The sequence below is a fragment of the Melospiza georgiana genome, chromosome 3, assembly GCF_028018845.1.
Source record: "Melospiza georgiana isolate bMelGeo1 chromosome 3, bMelGeo1.pri, whole genome shotgun sequence".
NCBI lineage: Eukaryota > Metazoa > Chordata > Aves > Passeriformes > Passerellidae > Melospiza > Melospiza georgiana.
The window spans coordinates 36,313,893-36,323,882 of NC_080432.1; the positions used below are offsets into that span (position 1 = coordinate 36,313,893).

The window sequence follows — 9,990 nt, forward strand, 5'->3', positions numbered from 1 at the left end:
TCAGACTGCCCTAAATGCTCCTGAAGCCCTGGCAAGGCTGAGCTCCCTCACAGACCCAGTGCACAGTCAACAGCTGTGCAACCTCTAGAGCAGGGAGCAGTTTGATTAAACGGTGTTTTCTTTGGTGAGGGAGGGGAACGTGGGGGAAAGGACCCAGTAGCCATTGGAGATGTAAAATTAAAATGAATTTTGGTCATTTTAATAAATATATATCAAGGAAATTTCACTTTACTACAACAACACATTAGTATACAAGCATCTAATATTTAAGCTTAAAACATCAAGCGTTTATCAAATATTGGAAAAGAGCAGACATTACTAGACTATCTGGATATAACACAAGAAAAATCGGGTTTTTTAAAAAATTGGTCCTTGTGGACAAATGTCTAAATGATGATCCTACTCATACACTGTATGAATGAGATCTATATTTAATATTATTATTATTAATAAAAAAGCTTCTGTCTTGGAGAAATCAGGTGGGACTTGTACTTTCTTTATTTGTCATTTTTCCCAATGATAACCCTTACAAACTCATCAGTTTAAACTCACCTGACTTCATAAAGGTTACCACTGATTTATATCCTGCTGTGCTTTTGGTCACCTTGGCTGGGGGGTAGCTATTCCCTGTGACCACTGGGCTTTCTGAAAAAGACCATACAGTTTGCAAATGTATTTTGCCACCCAAAATAACCATGGCCCAGGACTCCTGCAGCTGAACCCATGAAACCCAAAGCAGGAGGTGTCAGTCAGAGACCTGTGTGACTCTAGTGCCAGGCCTGGTGCTGTGTCCCCTTGGGGACACTCCTGCCCTGCACTGAGCTCGCTGCTCCCCCAGCACAGAGGTGATTTTCACCCTTTGGGCAAGAAGCAAGCGGAGATGTCACTTCAGTGCAAGATGCTGTGGGAACAGGCAGCTATTTATGAGTCAGCTGTGGCCTGGATGTGGCTGTTTTGCTGAGCACATCCTGCCAGTTGTTATGGGGACTGTGGGAACTAATTAATTTGGGGGATGTAAGACTCACTCTTGGTCCAACCCCAACTAATGTCTTCTGGGCATTTTACACAGCACACCTTTGCAATAAATCTACCTAGGGATGGCTAAATGTTGTCCTCAGCCACTGAAATCTCCAAAATGTTCTTTTTTAAAATTAAACCCCTTACATTCATTCAGATAAAACTGCGTTTATCGCCACATTATTAATTAACATTGTGCTTTTTGCCTTCTTGTCTTTTTTTAAATCAACGGCAAAAGTCATAGAAAACTCCCGCATGCTTTTGCAATCTAAAATAGAGAAATTATGTGAAACAGAATAAAGTATAAAACATGCCACTGGGTCATGAACTTCATTATACGAAGAAGAAAAAAAAAGAGCCCCAGCAACAGACAGTTGCCATAGAAACACTCAAGCATCGAATGCTTGTTTACAAGAGACATCTCTCTATTGTTTCTTAAATCCCTTCCTAAGGATGGCAAATCAAAAAGCAATTGAGCATCAAAAAGGAAGAACAGAGATGTTTGAATAGGAAGTTGAACTCAGTACTTCAAAGGTTAAAGGTTTCTAATAATATTGATCCACCCTGTGGGTTTCTTTTTTAATCTCTGTTTAGGTTAAATCCCTGCTGTATCAGATTCATACTTAATTTTCACACTGGCAAAAATTAAGACAAAAAGTAAGGCACCAAAAAAAAACCTGCTCTGTGTAACAACAAACCTCATTAGTTATTACAGCCGAGGTGAAAACATGCAAGTACTGGAGCTGCATGTCTGATTCTGATTGAGATTCCATAAACAGGTTATTTCTTTATGCTATGTCCTATTTTGTCAGTTGAACGAGATGCTGAATACAGGAATTCAAGAGTATCACTACAAAATGTAAGGATGGTTTATTCCCAATCCATGAAGACAGTCCTTTGTCAGAATGAATACTGAGTTACAAGGGGCACATCATCCTTGCTGGTAGCATCAATTTGTTTACCAGACTTCTAATTCCTTGGTAAACATAATGGAGGTTCTTCTTAATTAATGGCAGACTTCTTGGGGGCGGGGATATGTAAAACGATATGTTTTCCCCATCTGGCTGATTGGCATTTTCAGCAACGAGAGCTCCACCATAGCTGCACATACTACAGCGCTCAGCAGCAATGCAACCGTGTTCTTTCTGAAGTCTCCACGTTCATAAATAGCTGCTGATGCGGGTGGCAGAGACACTTTACGCAATCTGCTCTCCGCTCTACACGTCACGTTTGTGGCATGATTGTACCATTCGTAGAAAACTATAAAAAATCCGTTCAAAATAAAAATTTGATAGAGAAGGAACATGCTGTGCATGCTTCAATAGAGCAAGAAAGATGCCTCATATTTTACTTCCTTTGTTGCAGCAGATTTTATTACTTGGTAAAGATTCCTTTTTCCTTAAGGATTTTTTCCAAGATTCACTTACGTTGCTCTTGTCATTACATCCAGTCTCAAAATAGTCATAAAATTTGCCTTTACATTCAAGAGCATGGGTGCCTCTTACAGGTTCACAGTTTAGGGCGATGCTTTCTCTCTCAGGTTCATTACCTCCACTCTTGTCATTAAATTTTGCCTTTTCCTGATTACTGTGAGACCTGCCATTAGTGATGAATATTTCATTAGCAGGTATCTGGTCATCATTTCTGTAAGAAGGTGCGCTGCCAACTTCATAATCCACCTGCTGGGAACAGCTTGGCAAAGAGATGGGAGGGGAGGAGGAGGAGGAGCAGGAGGAGGAGGAAGAAGAAGAGGAATTACTTTCAGTACTAGCATTAACAGAGTAGGGTAGATTTAAATAGTGACTGCCACATTCTTGATAGAAGCAGCACATGTGGAGCTTCTCGTACTCCTCCTTTGCCATCCGAAGGCGTTTTCTGTATGGGCAGTCCTGAGGCACAAACCACTCTTGTGGGGAGGTGCCACTGAAGGAGCAGGTGGAGAAGCACCAGTTGTTCTGCATGATGATCTCTCCGTGGATTCTCTTCATGAGATTGTTGATGAGGACGGATCTGCGCAGGTAGACTTCAGGATCATCAATGAATTTCAGCTTTTCCAAAGACATGTAGAGAATATGGGCCCGCTCCTCAAACACAGAGATTGTCTGAAAATGCAAAAAACACATGATATGGAACTGAAGGCTACCAGTTTTGTTCCAGACAAGGAGAAAGGAAATGAAGCAAAGTATTCCCTCTGTGTCACTACTTTTCTGTTCTTTTTCTGAGGCATCTAAAACTGGCTTTTTTTTCATTTTGCACATCCTTGTAGCTGAGGACCTGCTTTTTCTTGGCCACAGCATTCCCCCATGTTCAGGGGTAAGCAACTGAGCTTAGGAGGTAAGTAGCTGAGCATTACACCGCAGAGGCAATTGCAGGGCAGAAATCCAAGGTGGGAGAGTGAAATCCAGATGCACACATCTGGCTCTTTAATTACATTTGGGACTAGAACATAAAATTGTTGTGCAGTTTTGCTCCAGTGATGGCTAGGGGGGCCGTTTGTTGCAAATGGACCCAATTCCATCATCCCCTGTGGGGCTTCTGCACAGCTCTGAAGCCAAGCAAGGGTCCTTCCTGCAGCGCCAAGGTTTGCAAGAGGCAGCCAGCAGCCATCGCCTCACACAGCAAGGGCTGCAGCATTTCATCTGCTGCCAGTGAAAGGGGCCCTCCAGCCAGGAGGTCTCCATTTGCCAGGCTCTTACACTGCTCTTGTGCACAGAAGTGCATGCAGGGAGGGAGGCAGGGAGAAACCCATCTCAAAGCATCCCAGCATCTGGAGAGCAGCTGTTGGCCTGAGTGCTACGCCCTGTGCTCTGCAGGACCGGTGGGAATGCAGATAGGCAGGGATAAGGTCAGGAAACGAAGGGAGGACAGGGATTTGCAGAAATCCTGGCTCTACGCCCACAGATTTGTTCTCCCTTCCACGGTCCTTCCAGGACTCCCTTTCTCAGCACTGGCAGCATGAGCAGGTTACTGCCCCTGGGAGGCCCCGGATTCTGCACTGTAATCACTACCCTGGGAATCAAAATAAGAGAGGGGGCAATGCATGCTACTGTAAGCACTAGTGACTGATTTTCATTTTTAGTAAGAATTTGGTTCGCGTAGGAGGAGAGCAGCACAGCACAAAGAGAGACTGCTCTAAATCCCCCCATCTGTGGCTTGATCATTCTTCCCTTTCCCACATGGTTACAGCATTTTTGCAGAGTGGAAGTCGTAGCTATGAGGACTGAAAGAGCTTAAAGCACAGCTGCTTTTCACATCCATTCAGCTCTCCTCAGCCCTCTAGCTCTTTCCACAGCCTGGTCATGTCTGCGAGGCTTAGAAGCAGCACAGCGACTCATAAAAACAAAAATTGGCCATAATTTCATATGAGTTCACAGCTGAAGCTCTTTGTTAGAGAGAGTAATTATCTATAATAAATGACTCATTTTAAATTATATTAAGCCTATAGGTTCATTTGCGTCCTTTGTACCTGCTGCAGCAACAGCCAGTGAAGCCATAAAAGCCTGGAGCAAACCAGTAAGCCTTGAACTGGGATGCTCCTGGAGATATTTACTGGAGGGACACCTGTAGGAACAAGTTGTCAGAGGCTTTCTTCTACATGTTTGCCAGCAGCCCTCTGGAGAGAGGCCCCAGGCCCTACCACCATACCCTCTAAGGGACAAGTAATCTCAGAACATAACTCTTTACTGGGTGGCAGAGGTATAGACATGTAAGAAATTCAAGGAAACCTGGTGGTCATCCTCCCTGTGCCAGAGCTCAGTGCTGTAAAGAAGAAAATGTATTTGGGCTCAACAGAAGAAATTGGTGACCAAGAATTTCTGCCACGTTACACCTCTGCAAACAACAGCACTAAACAGTGGCTGGGTCTAGCTTACCAATGCCTCTACAACTGCTTGTTATTGCTGTTAGAAAAGACTAAATAACTATTCCTCCTCCCCCTCTTTGTAAGGAAATTAATCACTGATACAAAAATCCAACAAGCTTGTAAAAAAAACAACAAAACCTGGCTGAAAATTGGGAGAGCAATGTGACATGTGTGAGACACTCACGAACCAGAGCACTTTTTTCAACACCCTTGGTGCTGTTTATTCACTGCTTTGGCAGCAGACCAGACATCTTCTGAAATTAATCATTTTTCACCTTTCTGGTCCAGGTACTTATTTTCAGACAACTCTATTTGTAGTTGAAAATTCCTTCAACTACTCTAAGGTCTTTGGGAACTGAGCTCAGCATTAATGCTTGCTTCTCCTCCACAGAAATCCCTCCTGCATTGCCAAGAGAACATGGGTGGGACTGGACTGGGCCAGCTGGGAGTCACCAAGGTAAGGATGGTGTCTCAAGGCATGAGCTATCCTTAAGCACTTCACCCCAGGCATTCAGTTCCATGCAGAACTGAGCCCTTAATGAAGAGGAGCATAAAATCTTGCAAAAAAAGTCAGATTTCAATTTATGTATTCACTGGCCTGGGAAACGTTTGCTCTAATCTCTCCCCTGGCAACTTTCACAAAAAAAAAAAAAATTCCTTCATTTACTAATCTCTTCTTTGAGAGTTATTAGCTTTTTAATAAACATGATTAAATACTGAGGGAACTTGTACTCGCTTTCCAAGTCATTCTGGTTTTTTAGAGGATCTGTGACCAGTGAGGGGTATATGGAACCTCTTACTATTTTCCCCTCCGGAAAGAAAGTTTTATATGAGTGGGAAATATTTTACTTATGTTCTTCCTTTCTGTCATTTAAATGCTGTTACAGATCTGTTTCTGTAAGCATGGCATGAACTAGCTAAGAACAAAATAATCTGAAAAAAAAAGTTATTCTCAACATCTCCATTTGCAGTTGTTATTAATGCAGAAACGCCTTTGCTTCTTTTGCAATTGATGACAATACAACAATAAATGTGAAGAAGTGACAACTGTTTGTTTCTGAGCAAACAGCTGGATCATTCTCCTAATTTCAGCAGAGTATTTCAGCCTTCTGGAAATGGGTCAATGAGTGTTACTAAGCATCTGAAACTCAGAGTAAAAATAATGACTATTAGAAAACATACTTTATGTGTACAGCTGCTGAGTGGCGGATGAAAATCCTCTTCTTCCACATATTTCCTTTTAAAGTATGTGATCTTGGATGTTGTTACAGGATTTGAAATTCCCCTGTAATGTGATCCTGCGGGTAATAAATCAGATATGACAAATGACATGCGGTTTGCCGGAGGTTCTCCAAACAAAATACTTTTCATTTCCCTTCGCGCTACAGGAGAACGCCGCGGCATATTTTCGCATCTATTCGCGGCGATCAGAAACGAGCCCTCTCCCTGAGTAGCGCCCGACCCGGGGCCGGTGCGAGCGGCGCGGGCAGCGGGGGCCGCCGCAGGGACAACCTGGCCGCTCCCGGTGCCGGTGCCGGTGCCGAGCTGCGGCCCCGCGCACCTGCGGCCCCGCGGGAGCCCCCGCCCTCCGCCCGCCCGGCTGCGCGGGCAGCCCCGGTGCCGCCGCTCCCCGCGGCGCTGCCCTGCCCTGCCGAGCCGTGCCGAGCCGTGCCGTGCCGTGCCTACCTGCGGCGGGGGAACCGGGGGCCGCCGGGGCCGGCGGGGCGGCGGGGCCGGGGCGGCCGCAGCAGGGCGGCTCCCAGAGGGCGCGGTAGGCGGCGAGGTCGGCGGCTCCCTCGGCGGCGATGGGGCGGCCCAGCCGCTGCATGGGCAGCACCAGGGTCATCGCGGGCGCCGGCACCTGGAAGCGAAGCAGCGCCGTGAGCGCCCGCCGCCCTCACCTGCCCCCCGCCCCGCCGCGTCCCGCCCCCCGCGGCCCCGGCAGCCAGACCTCTGCGCACACGTACATTAAAAACACACGCACATCGAGCTCACACAGACACGCGTTCGGGGCTTATTCCCCCCTCCTTACGCAGGAGAAAGAGCGCAGCCCTCTCCCACAAAGGGCGCGGGGTCCCCGGCACCGGGAGTTGGGGCGCGCTCCCCCCGGGCCGCCCCCGGCCGCGCTCCCGCCGCTCCCGCCGCCCCTTCCCGGCCCCGGCGGCGCTCACACACCGGCACGGATCCGCTCACTGCCTTCCCATTTCCTCCCGGCGGCGGTGGCACGGCGCGCTCGGCACCGGCGGGGTGCGAGTCTGCCTGTCTGGGTGCGTGTGTCTGCCGTGCGTGTGTGTGTGTGAGAGAGAGAGAGAGCGCGCCCAGCAGTCCGGGATCGCGTTCCTTTCTTCTTTCTTCCCTCCCAAACGATACAGACAGCGGAGACTTAGGTAGTTGTTTCCACTAGCCCCGATCGGACTGAACTGGATCTGCCTCCAGTCAAAACACTGCGAGACTAAGACAGAAAATTGGCTCCGGTTTCACGCCGTGAGTTGCGGTCCCACCGGAGCCAAGCACAACATCGGCGGAGCGGGCGGAATATTAAGCAGGAGCGGGGACTCCGGGGCCAGCGCCGGGCTGCGAGCTGCCTCCTGCCGCGCCAGCGGGCGGGAGGGGAGGGGAGCAGGGGGGGAAGGCGGCAAACTTTCTGCGAGGAGCGAAGGATGAGTTCATAGTCACCTACTTCTTGGCAGAGGAGCGCGGAACAATGCGCCCAGACACGGCGCGGCCCCTCCCTCTCCTTCCTCCTCCTCCTCTCTCTAAGAAAGCGGGATGCAGTTTCCCCTCGGCGCAGCCCTCCCGGAGGAAGGCGACGGCCCGAGCGGGCGGCGGGAAGGAGGGGCTGCAGGTGGGCAGGTGGAATTTCAGCAATTGTTTGTGTTAGCAGCTGAGCGCCCTCGAACAAGAGGAAAAAATAAACCGCAGCAGAAGAGGGAGGAAAAATAAATCGTTCACATCTGCCAGTTGTTTTCTTAAATCCTAGCACAAGGCTGCTACTTTATTAAGAAGCGGCTTCCAGCGTGCGCTGTTTGTGTCTTGGCTGCCTGCGTGCACGGATCTGCCTTGTCTCCTCGCCGGGGCAAGAACGGGAGCCGAAGGCACAGGCGGCTGAGGTCCCCAAGCAGTTTGCCTCAGTGAAGGCCACCAGCCTCGCTGCAGCCGGACTGACAGGTGCCTAAACCCCTCCTCAGAGCCAATTTACTGCTAATGCACTGCAGATAGCCCTCAGACATTTTTCTTGCCATCTTGCTTTTCTTGGACCAAGAAACAGCACAGGGAATGGCAAACCACTGCACTGGCCCCTTGAAAGTTATCCCTGACATGGACAATATATATTATTTATTCCCCACACCTTTTCTTACCAGCTGAGTACCAACACATGGAAGGAGTGGTCAAAACAAATAAGTCAGTCTGCTGATGTAACAGCAGGGCCAAGAAGTGACCCAAACACTAGCTAAAAAGTAATATATTTTGTATCTGAAAAGATTACACCGTCATTAGAAAGCAGCAATGGACTCTTCTCATTAATCCAGATGGAGGAATCATTCACAGGGGCACATCAATCTTCTCATATTGGCAAGACATCAACAGTCAGTGTTTGTCCTGAGAGAATAAAGGTTGGAAGAAACTCACTGCTGCTTCTGGAAGTCAGGCTTCCTTTGCTCGTAATGAATTCAGCACCTCTTTTTGCATTTACTTTTTTTAAATGAGAATCAGAGATTTCAAGTCTGCATCTTTTTCTTACCATATTTCCTCACAAACAGGTCTTTCTAAGCTCAAGCAGAAACATGCAGGAAGGAAGGAAGGAAACGTTGGGATGCCTTCTGCCCAGTGCTGCTAATTTATCTTGAAAAACTGAGTTCTCTGGACAGCCACAAAAGTAAATGAACTGTTTCTGCTATTTACAACATGCAAAATTAATAGAGGCAGGCCAGCTCACTTCCATAAACAGCCACTGTCCGCGCACATTCTCCATGTTTCCACACTGTATAAAAACAAGGCATAAATAATATCCCTTCCCTGAGAGAAAAAACCCCAATCACCAGAAAACCAAAGCCCCAAACAAAGCTTGTAAGTCCCAGTTTGTGTTATAAAGATTTAGAGGTGGCTCTCAGCTACTGAATGTCCTATTTTGTGGCAGAGGAATTGCTTCAGCACACAGAAGCTGAGAATGAGTCCTTTTGAAAGGCCTCGTGGCTCTGGGTGTGCTGTTTGTTCCCCTTGCACGTTCAGAAGCACGGATTTCCAGCTGCTGCAGGTGAGTGGGAAGAAGAGAGCTGCGAGCACCCAGCCCATGGTGGTGCCTCCTTGCAGGTAGAGCTGGACACAGCAGAGCTGTGAGCCAGTGTTTGCTGGGGAAGAGCTGCTGGACCCAGCTCTGCAAGCAGGACCTCTGGCTCTGCTCCCCAGGAGCCAGCCTGCTGCTTTTCCCATCAAGGGTGGCAAAATCCATTCCTGAGCATCTTGCCAGAAGTCACACAGCAGATCAGTGTCAGTGCCAGAAATAGAACCAGATCTCATCATGCTCCAGCCCAACCCATTTCTATTACATTATCTTATGCAATGGAGGGATTTCATCCAAAATCCCTTTGGTTTCAATGAGACTTTGCAGAGCAGCACACACATTGTTACAGTTCCATTAGCGCCTCTGGAAATAAAGGATGAAAGATGTACATTTGAACATACAATACATTTACCATATGAAATTACAGCAAAAGGTTGACACTTAGGGCTGGATTCAATTTTGAAAAATCCATTTGGGAGCCTTGTGTGGGCTTCAGTGGCAAGGAAGCCAGGCACAGTTTTTTATTGAACCCAGCCCTCCATCCTTAGGCTACCAGAATTTTTCCATTTTGTCAGCCAAATGCATTCAGAGTGAGGACACCCCGAGGCATCTGCAGCAGCCTGAAGGTTAAAATGTCAAAGTTTTTCCGTGTTCAGTTTCACACAGTAAGACGACTATACATTGCCACGCTGCTCCATTTGCTGGGGTTTTCACTCCCTATTCCTCCAGAGCCATTATGATGTTAATGAGAGAACTGTAATGATGCCATTCACATCACAAAAAGCCTGATGCGATGTCAGAGAAAAGGGCTTTTTATACAGTTCCAGAA

At 47.6% G+C, this 9,990-nt stretch overlaps 1 protein-coding gene across 1 annotated transcript; it reads right to left on the minus strand.

Annotated features, from left to right (window-relative positions):
• Positions 1 to 480: 480 nt before the first annotated feature.
• Positions 481 to 7,121, minus strand: SERTAD4 (SERTA domain containing 4). The gene is made up of 4 exons (XM_058020642.1): positions 7,055 to 7,121; positions 6,566 to 6,740; positions 6,062 to 6,177; positions 481 to 3,119 (listed from the first exon to the last, which is right to left on the minus strand). The coding sequence occupies exons 2-4, from the start codon at positions 6,723 to 6,725 to the stop codon at positions 2,358 to 2,360; spliced, it is 1,038 nt and encodes a 345-aa protein (XP_057876625.1). The 5' UTR covers positions 6,726 to 6,740; positions 7,055 to 7,121; the 3' UTR covers positions 481 to 2,357.
• Between the last annotated feature and the right edge of the window lie 2,869 nt (positions 7,122 to 9,990).

Bases quoted from the DNA above. Each gene is read 5' to 3' on its own strand.
- SERTAD4 (XM_058020642.1), bottom strand. From the start codon at position 6,725: ATGACCCTGGTGCTGCCCATGCAGCGGCTGGGCCGCCCCATCGCCGCC. The intron at 6,178-6,565 runs GTAGGCACGGCA...TATTACCCGCAG, and splicing joins CCCCGGTTCCCCCGCCGCAG to GATCACATTACAGGGGAATT. The intron at 3,120-6,061 runs GTATGTTTTCTA...TTGCATTTTCAG, and splicing joins TCAGCAGCTGTACACATAAA to ACAATCTCTGTGTTTGAGGA.